This window comes from Brachyhypopomus gauderio, chromosome 4 (assembly GCF_052324685.1).
Source record: "Brachyhypopomus gauderio isolate BG-103 chromosome 4, BGAUD_0.2, whole genome shotgun sequence".
Lineage (NCBI taxonomy): Eukaryota > Metazoa > Chordata > Actinopteri > Gymnotiformes > Hypopomidae > Brachyhypopomus > Brachyhypopomus gauderio.
The window spans coordinates 28,607,034-28,626,857 of NC_135214.1; the positions used below are offsets into that span (position 1 = coordinate 28,607,034).

The 19,824-nt window shown below is 46.6% G+C and overlaps 1 protein-coding gene across 5 annotated transcripts; it reads right to left on the reverse strand.

The window, feature by feature from the left end:
* Positions 1-568: 568 nt before the first annotated feature.
* On the reverse strand, positions 569-18,753 carry LOC143512847 (radial spoke head protein 4 homolog A-like). Of its 5 annotated transcripts, none has more exons than XM_077003581.1 (11): positions 17,048-18,753; positions 16,809-16,861; positions 16,492-16,605; positions 15,474-16,261; positions 11,147-15,262; positions 10,802-11,030; positions 6,515-6,820; positions 5,693-6,142; positions 5,419-5,563; positions 1,141-1,258; positions 569-1,068 (listed from the first exon to the last, which is right to left on the reverse strand). In XM_077003581.1, exons 5-11 carry the CDS (start codon positions 11,245-11,247, stop codon positions 831-833), a joined length of 1,587 nt encoding a protein of 528 aa, XP_076859696.1. In that variant the 5' UTR covers positions 11,248-15,262; positions 15,474-16,261; positions 16,492-16,605; positions 16,809-16,861; positions 17,048-18,753; the 3' UTR covers positions 569-830. The 5 variants fall into 5 exon arrangements, with proteins under 5 accessions (XP_076859696.1, XP_076859697.1, XP_076859699.1 ...); XM_077003582.1 differs by lacking the exon at positions 17,048-18,753 and having other exon boundaries at positions 15,474-15,560; positions 16,130-16,261; positions 16,809-16,945; XM_077003584.1 differs by lacking the exon at positions 17,048-18,753 and having other exon boundaries at positions 15,474-15,565; positions 16,130-16,261; positions 16,809-16,945.
* Between the last annotated feature and the right edge of the window lie 1,071 nt (positions 18,754-19,824).

Here is a 19,824-nt window from a genome sequence, read left to right on the forward strand (position 1 = left end):
GGGTATGTTCAGTTAGTATGAGCTGCTGTGGGTGTGTTCTTCAGAGTCATGATAGAAGCAAAAACACAAATGCAGGTGATAGATAGATAGATAGATAGATAGATAGATAGATAGATAGATAGATAGACAGACAGACAGACAGACAGACATATTTTCTTTTCAGTTAGGGGTATGGCGCCACAGATTTTCTTGTGTATGCACTTCAAAAGTTGTAACTAACTCATTTGATGGCGCTCAAGTTCTCACAGGCATGCAGACGCAGTGTGTAATAGAGGGGCTGCTACAGGGCACCGCAGGGGAGGGATCGGAGAAGGTTATTTCACGGAATAGCAGCTTTGTTTTTGGGATGTACATGGGGTTGTTCTGATGCATTTCACATGGCCCTGTTGTAAAACAAGACTGCAGACCCAAATCCCTGATCTGGAAGAAAACGGCGATGTTCAGTAGGACTGGAGACATACAGGGGTTTTGTTTTTGGGCATTCACCCTAGGGCATGTGATTAATACATGTACTGATACACAATTGCTTTCTAAGGTAAATAAAGAATGTGACACTCAAATATTTCAAATGTCTCAGACTGACTTCTTGTTTATTTGAAACATTTCCATGTAACTGTACAACATTTCCAAGTCTCTTAAGCTAGGAACTGAAAATTAAATATCTAAATAACATCAGAGGACTCAGAGTCTTCTGAAGAACATTTAAAACTGATCTATGCTGAACCATAACGGTTCAATTTTATTACAAAAGTTTTTAAAAGATATCGCCATTTCCATTTTCCTCTGTTGTATCTGAGTCCTTTGGTGGATCTGAGTCATCCTCCTCTTCCTCAGTCATCCTCTTCTTCTTCATCATCATCCACATCCAGGCCTTCGTTTTCCTCCAGAGCGGCCTGCTGCTCCTCCAGGGCGGCCTTCAGGGCCTGCTCCTCCTCCACGCTGGGGTCCACGGCCTCCATCACCTCGGGCCCACTCGGGTACTCGGTCTGCGGTGGGGGCGGCACGGCCGGGGTGTAGCCTTCGCCGGAGAACTTCAGCCCCCAACCAATGTAGATGTTTTCAAATTTCCTGTGAAGAACTGTGAGTTAAGTACGAGTTGTCCCAAGTGGCGGACACCTGTGTAGGAGGTGAGGGTCTTACTTGCCACAGGCGTAGGCGGTGGCACCTGGCCACAGGTTGGAGTGGACGACAGCAACGGCAAACTGAGGGATGAGGTGGGAGGAGACCCTGGTACTCCAAGGAGGGGTGTCACTTAGCTCTAAAGTGCAATAACACATGTTCAGTAATGTATGTAGAGAATTCTTGTACAGATTACAGGAGTTTGGATCCTCTGCTCAATTGCATCCTCTGACCTGTGCCCACTCACCTGCGTCTGCATGCCTGCGTTGTCTCACCTGTGTCCTCTCACCTGTGTCTAATCGCCTGCGTCCTCTCACCTGCGTCCTTTCACCTGCGTCATCTCACCTGCCTCTGCTCTCCTGAGTCTGCTCACCTGCGTCCTCTCACCTACGTCGTCTCACACTCAACAGCATCCTCTCACCTACGTCCTCTCAACAGAGTCCTCTCACCTGCATCCTCTCACCTGCGCCCGCTCACCTGCGTCCTCTCACCTGCGTCCGCACACCTGCGTCCTCTCACCTGCGTCCTCTCACCTGCGTCCGCTCAACAGCGCCCTCTCAACTACGCCCTCTCAACTACGCCCTCTCACCTGCGTCCACTCAACAGCATTCTCTCACCTGCGTCCACTCAACAGCATTCTCTCACCTGCGTCCACTCAACAGCATCCTCTCACCTGCGTCCGCTCAAAAACGTCTGTTCACCTGCGTCTGCTCAACAGCGTCCTCTCACCTGCGTCCTCTCACACTCAACAGCATCCTCTCACCTGCGTCCACTCACCTACGTCCTCTCACCTGCGTCCACTCAACAGTGTCCTCTTAACTGCGTCCTCTCACCTGCATCCACTCTACAGCGTCCTCTCACCTGCGTCCTCTCACACTCAACTGCATCCTCCCACCTGCGTCCGCTCAACAGCGCCCTCTCACCTGCGTCCGCTCAACAGCGCCCTCTCACCTGCGTCCTCTCAACTGCGTCCACTCAACAGCGTCCTCTCACCTGTGTCCTCTCACCTGCGTCCACTCTACAGCGTCCTCTCACCTACGTCCGCTCACCTGCGTCCACTCAACAGTGTCCGCTCACCTGCGTCCTCTCACACTCAACAGCATCCTCTCACCTGCGTCCGCCCACCTGCGTCTGCTCACCTGCATCTGCTCAACAGCACCCTCTCACCTATGCCCTCTCACCTGCGTTCATTCACCTGCGTGGGCTCACACTCAACAGCGTCCTCTAACTTGCGTCCTCTTAACAGTGTCCGCTCACCTGCGTCTACTCACCTGCGTCCTCTCACACTCAACAGCATCCGCTCAACAGCGTCCTCTCACCTGCGTCTGCTCACCTGTGTCCTCTAACACTCAACAGCGTCCTCTCACCTGCGTCCTCTCACACTCAACAGCATCCTCTCACCTGCGTCCACTCAACTGCGTCCGCTCACCTGCGTCCACTCACCTAAGTCCTCTCACCTGCGTCCGCTCACCAGCGCCCTCTCACCTGCGTCCTCTCAACTGCGTCCACTCAGCTGTGTCCTCTCACCTGCGTCCTGTCACCTGCCTCTGCTCACCTGTGTCCTCTCACACTCAACAGCGCCCTCTCACCTGCGTCCTCTCAACTGCGTCCACTCACCTGTGTCCTCTCACCTGCGCCCTGTCACCTGCCTCTGCTCACCTGTGTCCTCTCATACTCAACAGCATCCTCTCACCTGCGTCCTCTCACACTCAACAGCATCCTCTTACCTGTGTCCACTCAACTGTGTCCTCTCACCTGCGTCCTCTCACCTGCGTCCACTCACCTACGTCCTCTCACCTGCGTCCGCTCAACAGCGCCCTCTCACCTGCGTCCTCTCAACTGCGTCCTCTCAACTGCGTCCTCTCACCTGCGTCCGCTCAACAGCGTCCTCTCACCTGCCTCTGCTCACCTGTGTCCTCTCACACTCAACAGCATCCTTTCACCTGCGTCCTCTCACACTCAACAGCATCCTCTCACCTGCGTCCGCTCAACAGCATCTGCTCACCTGCGTCTGCTCAACAGCGCCCTCTCACCTGCGTACGCTCACCTGCGTCTGCTCAACAGCGCCCTCTCAACTACGCCCTCCCACCTACGCCCTGTCACCTGCGTCCACTCCACAGCATCCTCTCACCTGTGTCCGCTCACCTGCATCCACTCAACAGCGCCCTCTCACGTGCATCCGCTCACCTGCGTCCACTCAACAGCGTCCTCTCACCTGTGTCCTCTCACCTGCGTCCGCTCAACAGCGTCCTCTCACCTGCCTCTGCTCACCTGTGTCCTCTCACACTCAACAGCATCCTCTCACCTGCGTCCTCTCACCTGCGTCCACTCACCTACGTCCTCTCACCTGCGTCCGCTCAACAGCGCCCTCTCACCTGCGTCCTCTCAACTGAGTCCACTCAACAGCGTCCTCTCACCTGTGTCCTCTCACCTGCGTCCGCTCAACAGCGTCCTCTCACCTGCCTCTGCTCACCTGTGTCCTCTCACACTCAACAGCATCCTCTCACCTGCGTCCGCTCAACAGCATCTGCTCACCTGCGTCTGCTCAACAGCGCCCTCTCACATGCGTCCGCTCACCTGCGTCTGCTCAACAGCGCCCTCTCAACTACGCCTTCCCACCTACGCCCTCTCACCTGCGTCCACTCAACAGCATCCTCTCACCTGCATCCGCTCACCTGCATCCACTCAACAGCGTCCTCTCACCAGCGTCCTCTCACCTGCGTCTGCTCACCTGCGTCTGCTCAATAGCACCCTCTCACCTGCGTCCGCTCACCTGCGTTCACTCAACAGCGCCCTCTCAACTATACCCTCCCACCTATGCCCTCTCACCTGCGTCCACTCAACAGCATCCTCTCACCTGCGTCTGCTCAACAGCGTCCACTCAACTGCATCTGCTCACCTGAGTCCACTTACTTGCGTCCGCCCACCTGCATCCGCACACCTGCGTCCGCTCACCTGCGTCCGCCCACCTCACATATGTCAAAGTCAAGGCCCGCGGGCCAGATCCGGCCCGTGAATTGATTATCTATGGCCCCCTGGATGATATTTAATTACTGTTAGAATCGGCCCGCAGGCCACAGCCGCCCGCTGGTGTTTTGCACGCACAAACACTACATTCCCCACAATGCAACGGTAGCCCGCGAAGTCACTGCAGCGCGCACAAGCGGCGAGGGTCAGCGCGGCGAAAATAACGTAATCGCAGTGGCTCAGCTCGTGCGCGAGCGTCTCGCGCGCTGTCGATTCGCGAAGTCGTGCATCTCTCGAATTTTGTACTTTGCGCGCGCCGCGCCTCAGCGCAATGAACAAAGTCATGTTTGCAGGGTTCATACACCTTTATAAGGTGGAATTCAAGCACTTGTACGTCACTTTCAAGGTCCATTTCAATATTTCCCAGCATGTTAAACTTAATTAAGTTAAATATTTATACATATACTCAAAATAATTCGCTTTTTATTCACATTATTTAATGGTTGTTTATTTTCAAAACGCCCAATATTAACGTCTTTACGTTCTCTCATGTTTCATCCTGGAATTACAAGAGGCTTGTATTTATTAACGTAATAAAAGAGAACTGTTCAGTCAGATAGCTATTTGTTGGGAAACGAAGTAGTTACAATTTCAAGCATTTTCAAGTACTTTAGCTTAAATTTCAGCACTTTTCAAACCTTTATTACTTTATTCATGTTTGCTTGTTGAAAAATATTTTCACTTGAAATTACTGACAGATCCATAAGAAAATATTGCTTTATTCATTTAAGCATTAAATAATATACACTGTGTTAGGTCTTGGTTCAATAGGCTATGTGCAATCATTTTAATATGTTTTAATAAACATTGAACCAGTCCGGCCCTCGGCTTGTAGCAAATTTGTTTTTTTGGCCCTCAGTGTATTTGACTTTGACATCCCTGGCCCACCTGCATCCACACACCTGCGTCCACTCACCTGCGTCCACTCAACTGCATCTGCTCACCTGAGTCCGCTCACTTGCGTCCGCCCACCTGCATCCACACACCTGCGTCCTCTCACCTGCGTTCTCTCAGACTCAACAGCATCCTCTCACCTGCGTCCTCTCACCTGCGTCCACTCAACAGCGTCTGCTCACCTGCGTCTGCTTAACAGCATCCTCTCACCTGCGTCCTCTCACCTGCGTCCACTCAACAGCATCCTCTCAACTGCGTCCACTCAACAGCGTCCTCTCACCAGTGTCCTCTCACCTGTGTCCTGTCACCTGCGTCCGCTCACCTGCGTCCACTCACCTGCGTCCACTCACCTGCGTCCGCTCGCCTGTGTCTGCTCACCTGCATCCTCTGACAGCGGAGTGAGAAGCAGTGGCCCGATCTCAGGTTCAGGCTCGTCAGGCTCTTCCCTCTTTTCCTCTTCCTCAGCGTCTTCTTCAAAGTCCAGGTTGGACTTTTCAGCAAGGTTGACCCACGTACAGCGACCCTAACAGACACACACACAAAAGAAGAAAGAGAATTCATCAACAATGTTTATCACAGCCTATTCAACATCTGACCACTAGCCAAGGTAAGATGCAAGAATTCACATGTTAGATTTGCAGCACTAGGTCACCTGCTTGAGGATGTGCTGAGTGTGGTGCACCCAGGCAGACAGCGAGTCGGCCATCTCCTGCACGGGGATGCCCTCAAAGTCGGGATTCTCCTTTACGCTGTCACGCGCTCCCTCCTCTTCCTCCTCCCCCTCTTCCTCCCCAAAGTGGTAGAAGCCCAGGGGGCTGACCTGGGTGCTTGCTGAGATGCGGGCGATCTGGGCTCGCAGGTAGTTGGCCTCATTGCCCGGGAATGACGGGTAGCTCACTATGGGAGCATCAAGCCGCCCGGTGAAGAACTTTCGAATCTGCCGTGCGACCATGATCTGAACTGGGGTCACGTTGGGAAGGCGGAACCAGGGCAGACCCAGCTCCAGGCACACAAAATAAGTGAATTTGTTCGTGCCGGAATGAGGGGGCTCTTTGGGAACCACGGGGGGTGGCTTGTAGGTTGACTTAGGCAGTGGATCAACCTAATGTAATCATAAGTGAATAAAAACATATTAGGATCTCTTAGATAGGATATTTCCTGATATTTCCAGACTCACTTCTCACTTCTGTGTCCACCGTTCATGTTCATTTCAATGTAGTAAGCAAAGAATTTACAGTAAAAATTCGAGTAGTTTGGACTACCTGTTTATACTAGATAGAGATGCATATTCTGACTAAACACTTAGCACTTTTGTCGCTCTGGATAAGAGCATCTGCTAAATGCCGTAAATGTAAATGTAAATGTAAATGTAATCACTGAACAATATTCTTTAGGGTTGTTAAGGTTAGTAGTAATCATAAGCTAAAGGCTTTATAGGTTAATGAGGAAAACGCTTGAGGAATCAGGTACTCACCATTTCCACAGTTTTTCCTCCTTCATCTTCCTCTTCAGCCTCTCGCTCTCTCTCCCCATCCTCCCGTGCTTCCTCTGCTCCTTCCTCCTCTTCTTCTTCACCTTCTCTGTATTCCACTTCAGCCACAATGTAGTTGCCGTCAGTCCCAAGGATCTTGCCCCAGAGGCGGCAGTGTTGGAGGGGCTGTGTGTCCACCAGTTGCTTTAGGGCCAGGAAGATCTTCTGCGTCTCCTCCTGGCCCAAACCCACACCAGCCTGTTCCAGGAAGAAACTCAGCTCAGCCACATTGGGCAGAGGTGTCTCCACCTAGAATTATAAATAAGGCAAACAATAATAAATAAGGTGTGTGTTTGTGTGTGTGTGTTCCATCGCACTAGTCAATGAGACATTAGTACCCCGCTATTATTAATCCCCAGAATTTGTCTGCAAGATGTATGGCTGTATGTCTACGGGTAGGGTGACCAGACATCCTCTTTTTCCCGGACACAGGAGCGGACTGAGGAGAAAAATATATATAGTTTGTGTGTGTATATATATACTGTCTATGAATCTATACATGGCACGTAGTGTATATGACAGCTTTTAATGTCATATGGACAATATTACTATATTACTTCCAGCAATAATATGATTACAAAACCACATAGTGGCATAACAAAATAACTAACAAACCTAACAACTTGACCCTGACAGAATACAGGGGAAAAACAACTGGAAAGCTACTGAAACCTACATTGTTCACTCAGTGAGTAACCTCTGCAGCTTTTCTTTTTTTTTCTCTCATCTATTCAGCGCCACCTTTACTTTTCGTAGTTTGTTTAGACCCTGGCTTAGACTGCTCCATCTTTACGGCAATGCGGACTTATTTTTTTACGTTTCAGTAGTGTCAACTGTGTCGTGGAGGGATCACATGAGTTAACCAGGCTTTAGACCCTCAGCAGTGTCAGTGTGTAACTGGCATCTCTCTCTTGACTTTTCACTCGTGGGATACAAGCAGGGACATATAATTAATGTGGCATTAGTATGGCATTAGTAAGGCTTTTCCAGTTCGTAACTACTTGTATTAATAAGTGACACAGGTGCTGTATGTTTTCATAGTCCAGTTTCTGGGACAAGTAGATTTTTTTTCTGATCTCCGCTGCATACCGTCAGCCCGCATCAGCTGGCCCAGTCTGCGGCCGCGGTCCAACTCATTTGTGTGTTTACAGGCTCAGTCCGCGGCCGCGTGCTGAGCAGGTTTGCCTGACTGGAGCAGGGGAGAGGTAGGGGAGGCCAGGGACAGTTGTAACATGGGACGGTTGTAACACCTTGAATTCCTCCAAACAGAAACAAGCTAGAGTGATTACACTCACTGTGCACATGCTCAGTTTGACTGTCTTCTTGCTAACAAAAAAGGAGCCACATTTGAAACTCCCAGAGAAAGTAATAACCAAAAGTGTTTTTTTAATGTAAAAATTTAACTTTTCTATCAGAGGTATTTTTTTGGATACTGTCGTGAGATCAAATATCTATGAATCCAAACAAGTATTATTAGAATCACTGGTTTGTAAGCTAAAAATAGAATTGATTAACATGTGTCCAACTAGCAGTCAGGCTTGTTCACATGAAGTGAAAACATAACTGGTGATACTGGGACGATTGCAACGCCTTGATACAACCGTACCTGAACCAAGTAGTCAGTGACAATGACCATGTATGATCTGCCAAGCATTGTGAAGAGTGCCCATCCCCTGGCTGCAACACCATCAAACATTCAGGCAGGGTTTGCATGCCCTGGAATTTGGCCTTTTAAAAGAGATATTTTTGCCTTTGCACCATATCTAGTCACAGATCGTCCACTGCCAGCAGTAACACCACAGGTTCCATCTTCCACTGCAGCTGCAGTGAATGCAGTTGCATGTATTACAGGTCCAACACCCACTGTGGCAACGGTGGCATCCTACACACCACTTGCAGCATCCTCCCCATCACACCATGTGTGGTGCCCCTCTTTGTTTTGTCATGTGGTGTGAAAGTAATAATTAGGCCTATTTAAAAAAAGAAATTAATAGTCACAATATCATAAATGATAAATAATCTTTTTCATTTTGAGTATTTGATTGATTAATTATGTAATTTTTAGACGTTACAACCGTCCCTGTACCCTGGGATGGTTGTAACAGTGGAGTGACTGTATTTAAATCAATTTAGCAACCTGTACATATTTCATAAACCCACTTAAATACATTGTTTCAGTAGTTGACACATTGAAGTTCATAATACAACAAATTGGCTATTCCAGTGTAAATGGTTTTTGATTTATTGGAAAAATCATAAAACGTGTTACAACTGTCCCTGGTCTCCCCTAATAGGCACCGTTAAACAGCAGTGTACTGCATTACCGGTAGTAATGTATGCCAGTCCGCCCCTGCCTGGACATTTTGAGGCCTAAAAAAATGTCCGGGGGGAATTTCAAAATCGTCCGGGATTTTGTTCGACTGCCTCAATCATAATACATGTACAGTCGTTGTGATTAGACTTGCCACTCCGTTCCATTCCACTTCATTCCAGGTTTGTCTGTATCGCAAATTAGTCACGTACTTCTCCTCAAATCTATCTACTTTGCATTGTGTGTGTGTGTGTGTGTGTGTGTGTGTGTGTGTGTGTGTGTGTGTGTGTGTGTATGTGTGTGTGTGCGTGCGCGCGCGCGTTTATGGAGGAGTTAAGGGAAAAAAAATCCCGTGCTTTCGCCAGGGTCGTGATTCGTATGAGGCAGAGTGCTTGATGTCTGTCTTGAATGGCATGTCTGTGGATTCACTGAAAGGCATTTTGTGCATCCAGTACAATTTCAGGAACATGACCTGCAAAGATTTTCATACCTACACTGTAAAAAATTGCTGTTAATTTATAGCAGAATTCCAACAGTATTAACCTGTTATTTTTGAAAACAGCACTCTACTGTTAATACAAACAGAAAATTGGTAATTTACTGTTCTTTAACAGGACTATAAATTTACAGGGAAAATCTGACAGTAAACTACTGTATACTTCATATACAGGAAGTTGCTGTGAACTGATAAGCATTGTGGGTATCTTTGCTGTAATTCGAGCGCCCCCTTTTGAGCATTTCCTAATTACAGTAATTAACTGTAATTAGCAATGGCTGCTGGGAGATTAGAAAATCCTGAGTTTTTTCCCTATTTTTTTCTACTTGCTTGAGTGTTTTAGCAGTTGTAACACTGCATTGTGGTGCAAGTTACATTGTGGACCTGAAAACCTAATCTAAGTTTTTAGCTAACCATACAAAGCTAACAAAAAATATTAGAAAAATACTTAGGCTAGAATTTTATATAAGGGCAGTCATGGCCTGGTGGTTAGGGAACTGGTCTTGTGACCAGAGGGTCGTGGGTTCGATTCCCAGCCCTTAGGCCATGACTGAGGTGCCCCTGAGCAAGGCCCTTAACCCGCAATTGCTCACTTGTATAAAAATGAGATTAAAATGTAAGTTGCTCTGGATAAGGGCGTCTGCCAAATGCCATAAATATAAACCCAGCCATTGATGGTTAAGGGTCTTGCTCAGGGGCCCAGCAGTGGCAGCTAGGAGGAGGGGGGGATTTGAACTCAGGACCTTTGGATTACAACACCAACGTCTTAACCACTGAGCTACTGCTGCCCTTTGAGCTGTTGATTTTGTATACAGAGTTCTGTTAGCTGTAACAGAAATTAACAGTAAATTGCTGTAGGTTTAAAAAAAACAGTAATATTATGTAGATTGTGTTTACAGTATAATGCTGTAATTGTAAAATTGTATGCTGTAATTGTAAATTGTACTGTACAAATAGGGTATAATACTGGGGAAACTGCTGCCAGTATATTACTGTAATTTTACATGGAAATTTTTTACAGTGTACTTAATGGGTAATCGTAAACTGTTGAAAGACTGTTGAACAGTTGAAAGACTGTTCTGACAAATACACCCCGCAAGAGGAGGACTGAAGAGGAGCCTTTTCTTTTATTTATTTATTTTTTACTTAGTCTATCACTATTACACTCAAAAAATGTCAGTGTATATTTATATTTTTGTTGGTGTACATATGTTTTTTAGTGTACTATGTTGTTTTGTGCTGATCAGTAGATGCAATTTTTACACAGACACCATGTCATTTGTGTCATATCATACACCGATACACCGATGGCACCCCCCCCCCCCCCCCCCCCCCGGCAAAAAATTTGTCCTCCTTTTCAGAAACCCAAATCTGGTCACCCTATCTACGGGACAACTTAAGAGTGAGAAGAGTGTTTCCTCACCAGCTCATCTTCTTGGTCGCCCCCGTCTCTCCCCCCGCGGGAAAACAGGGTTTTCTGCTTCTCCGCCAGCAGCTGCGTGGCGGTGGCGGGCGGCGTGTCGCGGAGCGTGCTCTGCACGTGCGGGAGCGTGCTGCGCTTCAGCTCGTGACTCAAGTCTTCTATAACGTCCACGGCGTTCTGCGGGCGCTCGTCCATCACTTTGGTGAGCACGCGCGCTAGATGGTCATACCTGAAGAAGACGCGTTAGCTAGCGGGTCAGCGGCGTATTAGCTAGCCAAGATTTTCATTATTAGTTCATAGTGATGCAGTTGAGGGTCAAATTGAAATGAAGTACGACACACTCACAGGTTGAGGTTCGTATCAGTGCTGTTTTTCAACAGGAAAGCTTTGAAGTTCAGTGCAGCCTGTTGCCTGTGGTTGTTTATTTGTCCTTCGGGAGTTTCCATTCTGAGATTGGTCAATTCAAAATGAAGCTTATCCTTCTGTCTCGGTGTAGTTTTAATCTAGCTAGCTACGTAGCTATAACAAGACTATAACTAGCTAAAGACAAACAGTTTTGTTGCCTTCAAACCGCTGTCAAGTGTAAGCAAAATCGGTTGCCATGACGCCTGCAGTTCATGAATCTGATTGGCTAGAATGGAGACCCCCCCACGCTTGTGAGGTTAGTAAAGGAATTATCAACGTGTTATTCATAAAGGAAGAGCAATATTTTCGCATCTGTGGTTTCATACACCAGTTACTTGATGATAATTATATTTTTTACACACTCTGACTTTTGGTAACAGATTTGATCAGCTCATATGCCGATTTTAGAAAGGTAAATCGATCCCGGATGGTCTTCCCTCGTTAGAGGGAATCACTAAATCGCAAAGGATTTCTCTACACAGAACTGTGATATTGTGACGGGCAGGGTGAGCGAAAATAAATGGAAGCGATCACGCCAAGTCTCAGGGAAATAGGATGGTTTAATATGTAAAGTGCGCAAACCAAAACCCGTGAACTGATCCGAATTAAGGATATAATAACCAGCAGTCAACTGGTACAAAGACAAGACATATATAGACGAACAAACGACCCTCAGGTGAGACGGATCGCGGGCTCCGCCCACCTGAGGGACGAACACAACGCCACACCCACATGACAAGCTGCTGCTGTAGACGGGGGCGACCAGTAGGGGGCCGCCGTACCGTGACAGATCCCCCCTCCAAGCCGCACTCCCCTCCACCGGCTGTGCGGCCTACAGCAGCAGCACACAAAACAAAGGGGCAGGCAGGCAGGGACAAGGGACACACCCCCTGTAGTCCCGGAGCTGAAACACAAAACACAAACAGGTTAGCTCGCCTACCTGGGCGGGACCCTGGACCGACTGGGCCGTCAACAAGACAAAACCACGCCCCGGTCGGTCACAGGGCCCTCACGCCCTAACCGGCCTTAAGCCGCATAGCCCCACAGGTGCGAGGACGGCGGGCCACGGCTCCGTGTCCGTCCGGGGTGTATGTGTGCAGGTTACCTCCCTGGGGCGTGGCTAAGTCACCTCCTGGACCTACCTCCTCCCGGAGCTGGCCCCTGCCTTCTGCTAGGGGCCACCCCAGCCTCCTGGGGAGTCAGCCCCAGCCGGAGCCTGACTTTACGAGGTGAACTCCTCCACCAAACCCAGGAGCACCAGAGACCGAGGCCCAGAGCACCCTTATCGCGGGCTGGGGAACAGCCCCCAAGGGCCTCCTGGTCACCCCGAGCAGGAGGGAGGATCTCCAACTTCAGCAGGAGCTCTTCGGACCAGAGCCCTATCGTCCCCAAACATCCGGGGGCCCCAGCCCTCTAGGGAGGGGCTCTTTCCGACCGGGCTCCGGTCACCCCACGACATAAGGGGGCTCCTGCCAGCTGGAGACCCCCACAAGGTCCAGGACTGCCACGATCCACCGCCAGGGAGAAGCACCTGCACATAAAACACAAAATGCACACACACCCACACACACCAACACAAAACACATACGCGCACTTACCCTGACCATCTCGGCACCCCGCATCCGGGGGGAGGGGTCTCCATCTCAGCAGGAGGGGACACCAAACAACTCACCTGATTCATCAGGAGAGGGGCCCCTACCGGCTCCGGAGAACACCCTCGACTCCCTGGTCAGGGCCTCCCTTAGGAGCTACGCCCTCCGTGCCATATTCCGTGGCACGGGACCATCACTGGTCCACCCCCACACACGCATTCAAGGGGGAGGAGCATGTGTGGAATTACACACAACAGTTCACAAGCACGCTAAAACAAAACGAACACGAAAAGACTAAATACAAAAGACAAATGGACAGGACCAACACACGCGCGCTCTGTAAATGGTGACGCAACCACTCCGGCTCGCAGTCGCTCCCCAATTCCAACACGGAACACATGGGGAGCGAGGCGACAAAAGCGAGTGATACTCGCGTCACGGCTTACAGGGACGCGTCTCCCCAGCTCGCAGTCGCTCACAACATACAAACGCAACACAGAGAGCGAGGCGACAATGCCGAGAGGCACTCGCGTCTCACACGCACAACATTCAAACGTGTGTGTGCAGCACGCTTCGGTCCCGCTGTCCACACACACACATTACGACAAAAAAAAACGAAACGCACATCCATAAAAGAGGAGCTTTACGGGGGTAACGGACTCCAGTCCTCGCCGTGTTTCAAACAATACACTAGATAAACGAACATTTAAACACGGCGGGACGAGTGGAGACCGACCCAGCTCACTCTCATATGAAACATACAACACCACGCAGACAAACACTTACCACGAGACATGACCACGAACGAAGGAAAAAGCAAAGGAGACTGGCGGCTTCCGAAGGTGGCTGGTTATTCTGTGACGGGCAGGGTGAGCGAAAATAAATGGAAGCGATCACGCCAAGTCTCAGGGAAATAGGATGGTTTAATATGTAAAGTGCGCAAACCAAAACCCGTGAACTGATCCGAATTAAGGATATAATAACCAGCAGTCAACTGGTACAAAGACAAGACATATATAGACGAACAAACGACCCTCAGGTGAGACGGATCGCGGGCTCCGCCCACCTGAGGGACGAACACAACGCCACACCCACATGACAAGCTGCTGCTGTAGACGGGGGCGACCAGTAGGGGGCCGCCGTACCGTGACAGATATCTCTTTTAACGGGGTTGATATTGTGGAGAACAAATGTAGCAATGTTGTTATAAGGAAGCTGATATAAAAAATCCATGTCATTACTTATTTATTAATGGTCAGCTGGACATAGACAACAGCCATTTGGTTGGGACTCTTTCCTATAAATGTATTATTATACATTACAAAAATAAAGAGCTGCTTTATAAAATACTGCATAGATTCTGTCCTGTTAATGGTGCTGTGAGCAAATACCTCGATTCTTGGAGAATAAATTATAGAACATCTCTGGTTAATTAATTTAAATTTATCATTACAATTTCGATTTAATTAATTTTATAATTTATTATTACTAAGGTAGCCATAGGCTGTTGCATGGATCTCACCTACTAACAGAAAATTTCTAAGCATAATTTTGTAAATTGTTGCGGTGGGAGGAGGCAGGCACGACGAGCGGGTACTTTGACATGAATCGTTTAATGGTACACAACAACAAATAAAGTGCGGCGCGTTTAGCGCAAGCACTTCACATGCAACACTCACAGGCACAATCTTCAGACAAAGACGAACACGAGACATTGCGCGAACGCACATTAAATATGTGAATAACACATTCTGTGATCACAAGATAAGGCACAGGTGAGACTAGAACACGCTCACAAACGACCCACACCCACGGAACTACAAACATGGACATAACTACACGCAGACACCGTAATGACACGCCCACAAGGAGGGGTCTGGAGCTGTCACCATAACAAAATTGTATATATCGTTTTCTTTCTTGCCGAGAACTGAAATTGTACTAATTGCTATTGTCCTCTATTGAGGAAGTTTGATCTTTAATTTTTACACACTTACAAACAAATTTCACAATTCCGATAATGTAGTTCTTGTAGGACACATTCTACGAACATGACAGCATAACAGCAGATGCCGTATTAATTTATATTTAACCAGATCAAATGTATTTATTAGCTATGGGAATGCTGAATTTGAGTCACTAGTTTTCCAGCCAAACTTTTGAGCAGTTAATTTAAAGTACTTAATTGGCAGTTTACTACAGAGAATGGTGAAAGGTGTAAAAATGTTCAAAGACTAAACTTTGCCCATTTCTCTTGCTCAGTTATGAAAAGGAACACTTGACAGATGGTCTAAGGATATATAAGGCTTGCGGACATTGTGCTGGGCCCATGCTCTTGACAGCTTGCACCATGTTGGTGTAGGGCCAATGGCCCCAGCGCCCGCCTTCATCCCTCTCGTAACCCATGGTGACTTCCAGACTGGGTATCACACGGCAGGCCAGCAGAGGAGACATGCTGGACAACCTAAAGTACACAAGAGAGCAAAGAGCTCACGATTTCTCCACTGGAGATGGCCAAGATATCTAGCCTTTGTCTGGTCAAGGGATTTTGGTAAATACTGAAAGGTTTTTCAGTTGTGAATATATATGAATGTAAAGGAAGCAAAGGTTTGCACCAGAATTTAGGGGTATTTCTATGTTTGTTTGTTTGTTTGAGCATAAAAATAGTTGTTTACCCAATGGGCTTGTGAGAATGATGGAATTCCTTCAGAATCCTCTCCACATCATTTTGAAGCTTGAAGTCTTTTCTGTCCTTGTTAAAGCTAGACTTGTGCAGGCAAATGAAAGATCTTACTGATCCAGAACTAAAACATGATGATATGATGACTTATGATGCAGTATGTGTCAAAAACATGCAATAGCACTAAACAAAGAAACAACTATGGTCAATGTAGAACTGTACATATATCATCCAAGCAAGGTGCCAAAATTTTTTAATCAGTGGGAAAATAATTAGGCTTACTGTTGCTTTAACTGAAAACAAAAAAACCTCATTTGGCAGGATCAAGGTTTCTTAACAGCGTGCTGGTCTTTTTCTATATCAGATGGCCTTCATTTCTTTCTTACAGTGAAAAACACTCTCCTGCATTCCCCCTGGTAACCTATTCCTTCACTATTCCACTTCCTCATGTACCTTTTCTCTCTCCCACAGAGTGCTGACTTCAGTTACTTCTTTCATTTTCACGTCAGTCATAATTTTGCCACGTCTTGTGATGATGCTAAATTAGGTGTTGTTTCTCTGAAAACTGTTTCTCTTAAACTGATGTTTAAGCTGTTTTGCATTAAACAATATTAAAGTACAGATGTTTATCTCTATGTTTAGACCCCTCACAAGTTCTTGACAATCCCATGTCCTCCAGGAAAGATGACTGCATCAAAACTGTTGACGTCCAGCCTGGAGAGGTCCTTCATCTCTACCATACCCTGACCATGGCTGAACCGGGCAGATTCGACCATCATGTTCCTGCATCAGAACCATGGAATCACACTCATCAGTTCAGACAGAGCTTTTTACAATACATCACCTTCTTGGCTGCCACCAAGTGGCAGTTCATATAAAACGATTGCATTCCCTGGCTGCTGGGTACAAGAGTCATGAAACCGTTTAAAGGAAGTGTTCAGTAATCCATATATGTATGGAGGCTAATGTATGTCTACAGTGATGGGTAAGAGATACACTGATCTGACATGTACCTGGTTTCGCCAGAAGAGGCCAGCGTCTTCACATGGTCCATGACCTGCATTTGCTGGTGGTTGGGGGCAAAGATCTGAAACCGTGCACCATTACGGCTCAAGTGATACATGGTGCTTCAAACAAACAAACAGAAATCCTTAGTTACACACAGAACTTGATTGCAATATACATCATGTATACTTCAAGCTACCTTATTAATTATTTGCAATAATTAGAGATGAGCAGAAATACATTTGCACCCATCATGCATTTAGTGTTTGTAGTACCTATAACGCTAAAATACTAGGTTGTTTTCCTTAGAAACAGTTGTACTCACTAAGCAGCTTCATGAACATCAGTGCCATCCCACCAGCCACAGCCAGAGAACACCTAGCCAGAACACACTGTATTCAAATTTGTCTATAGTCCATATTTGGTTCAAATGTGTTTCTGTTCTCTTTGATTAATGTTTACATCTTTTGGCAGACTTTCTCATCCTTGTCACTGACTTCCCTGATTTATTCATATGTGTTTTGGATTCACAAACAATAGCAGTTATCTCTCAAGAAAACCTACCACGGCAATATTGGTGTTCCCCCAGTTTCCGCAGTCTTTGCTGTGCACCAGGCACGCAGACTAGCGGCTGAGCACAGCCCAAACTTGCTTTGCCAGCAGAGTCTGTGATGCCAACATGACGAGTCCTGTAGTGTATGTAACGATCTGAACTAGCTGTCTTATGGACAATCCTACCATTTCCATAAGCTTTGAAAGTATGGAAATATATCTTGCCCTGGTAATGCATAGAAGTCTGAAAGGTCTGCTAATTAGATATTAATATGCAAAACAAAATTATGAAACAGGGCACATAATTACAATGTGCCTTAATATACATAATTGAACAAGTTATATTAAGGTATGCAATAGTGTGAAAAACAAGGAAGGCAATATCAGTGTAGGAATGTCTGAGAATTGGGTGGCCACTAAAGCCCATTACTGAAATAAGGCTCTTAGTTGCCTCATTTGCCTAATACCTTGTCTGGTGTGTTTGCGGTGGGGACAGTGACCCAAGCAGCCTTGTGCATAGAAATTATTGTCGTTTACCTAAATAACTAAATAGTTGCAATAAAACAGCTAAATATTTCAGGCAGTTCTCAAAACGATTCTTTCATTTATGGTTGAAAATCCATTGGCCTGTTGTATTGTGTCATGTCTAAGAATCAAAGTTAGAAGGGATCAAAGAAAACAAATCTTTAAAGTGATCATTTTATTTTAACTTTTGTATTTACCTACTAGAGCACATTCTATTCTTCAAGAGATCATTAAATGATGGCTGAGGCTCCCATGCCTTATAGCCCACCCAGTCCTGAACACTGTGAGCTGTAACAGACCTGTTCTAGGCATTATAGCTCATTTGCAGATGGAAATGTTTGTAGCTTCCATGGAAATAATCTTGCATATGGTCAGCACCGATGTTTTTATGAGGTGATAAGCATCCTGTATTTTTAATGACTATTTAACATCATTCTGCTCAAATTATTTACGTGTATTAAGCATTTTTATGTAATAAGTAGTCTGAAACTGACACTACATGTGGAATGTGCTTCTATTCTACATTCAAGTGTAACCATTGCACCAGAGATAAAACATCACGAGTATATACATTCAAATTCAAATCTTTCCATTTATAATAACCTATCTTTCTACTCATATTAGTCTTGTTCGCCATCCAGGCCATAAGATGACATTCTAGGCTCCCACTTAATTTGTAATTACAAACATGTCAAAACACAAGTTTGTCAACATGGACTTTACAGCAATTAGCCCTGATAAATTGGATCCAGCAGTTAAGCTGTCAACGGTAATTTACTCTGGCTCACAGGGCAAATAGAAAGTAAACCCTGATATCAACAGCAGGTTAATATCAATTCACATCTGTTGCACATTCATTCATCTTCTAAACTACTTAATCACTTGAATTTAGGATCAGAGGGTTTGGAGCCTATCCCAACAGCACAGGGTGCAAGGTGGGATCCAACCTCGAACAGGTCCATGACAGGGCACATGATGTTGTGAAACAGAAATTGTTCCATTGAAGGCACGGGTCTCCCTATGCTTTACCTTACCTAAGCCCAGTACTATTGTTTTTGAGAACGTTGAGAACACAGAAAAGCTGCACAACGGGACTGAAAGAGTTGTGATGTTGGCACAGTGCAAAGTAGGAGGCCACACAATGCATCATAAAGACAAAGGTTCCAATTCCTACATCAGTAGGGTTTTTTTTTAAACTGTGGTATGGTTACAGAGCTTGGGGTTGACCCCTCTCCTGAGACGTGTTCTGTGCACATCCTGGGCTCGTTTCTGTCTCTCCGTCACACTGCAGCTAAGGCTCTGCCTGATGGCCGGTAGGACCACATTCTCTCTTGCACTGGCCCGGACAGGCTGCCTGTGGCAGATATATGAAATACAGACTGTGTAAGTTGCATTCTACATATTCTATGTAGTAAAAACTACTAAGTAAAAACTTACTGTTGTTTTGGCAATGGCTTTAGAGACAGGACTGGAAAGTGCTCCACCTCTTGACCGCTGAAGGCAACAAATATGAGTTAGTATAACATGTTTTGTGGGAGATCAGAAACTCCAAAGTGCCAATTTGCAATGAGGAAAGAGGTGGGGGACAAGAGCACCTGCTAGAGTCAGAGAGGTATGCCTTTGTTACAGTGAAGTCGTCACGTGACATTTTCTTTTTGTGCAGGACAATGTTTCTGAGGAGAGTCTTCATCTGCAACAGCTGATACCCCCCACCCCACCAGAAAAATATGTCCTCATGCAAAAAACATACTCATAATGTAAAGCAGGACTGATGAGCCTGAAATGTGGGAGAGGAAATGCTCACTTCCTGAGACTGCAAGACATTGTGGTCGTAAAGTTGTCGGATAATGGCCTCACACTCTTGCAGGCTTGGAGTGTGTGGGCACCGGGACTGAGCGCTGTGGATCTTCAGAGGAACCAGAGATGTAATGATGCCTGTACCCTGTTCTGTAGCAGTCTCCAGCTTCTCTTCAGAACTTAAACAGGTCAAAGGAGAGGAAAACAGTTCTGTGGAAAAAAAACCTTAAAACGTGCAAATTTGTTAAGTCGATTTATGGATGACTACTGAGAATGTCTACTAGGTGTATGGAGTAGATACAGTATATTTGAGAGAGTAGTTACCTCATGACACTTGTGTGAGACTTCTTTTCATGTAAGTCACCAGCAATAGACTCTGTTATAACAGAGTTTGAATTCAGTTTGTCTTTTTATAAGATTATTTCAGTCTTTACAAAACCAGGTGTGCACAAGCCGAATGCTACCTT

Bases quoted from the DNA above. Each gene is read 5' to 3' on its own strand.
- LOC143512847 (XM_077003581.1), bottom strand. From the start codon at position 11,247: ATGGAAACTCCCGAAGGACAAATAAACAACCACAGGCAACAGGCTGCA. The intron at 6,143-6,514 runs GTGAGTACCTGA...TGATTACATTAG, and splicing joins GAGGAAAAACTGTGGAAATG to GTTGATCCACTGCCTAAGTC. The intron at 1,069-1,140 runs GTAAGACCCTCA...AGTTCTTCACAG, and splicing joins ACCGCCTACGCCTGTGGCAA to GAAATTTGAAAACATCTACA.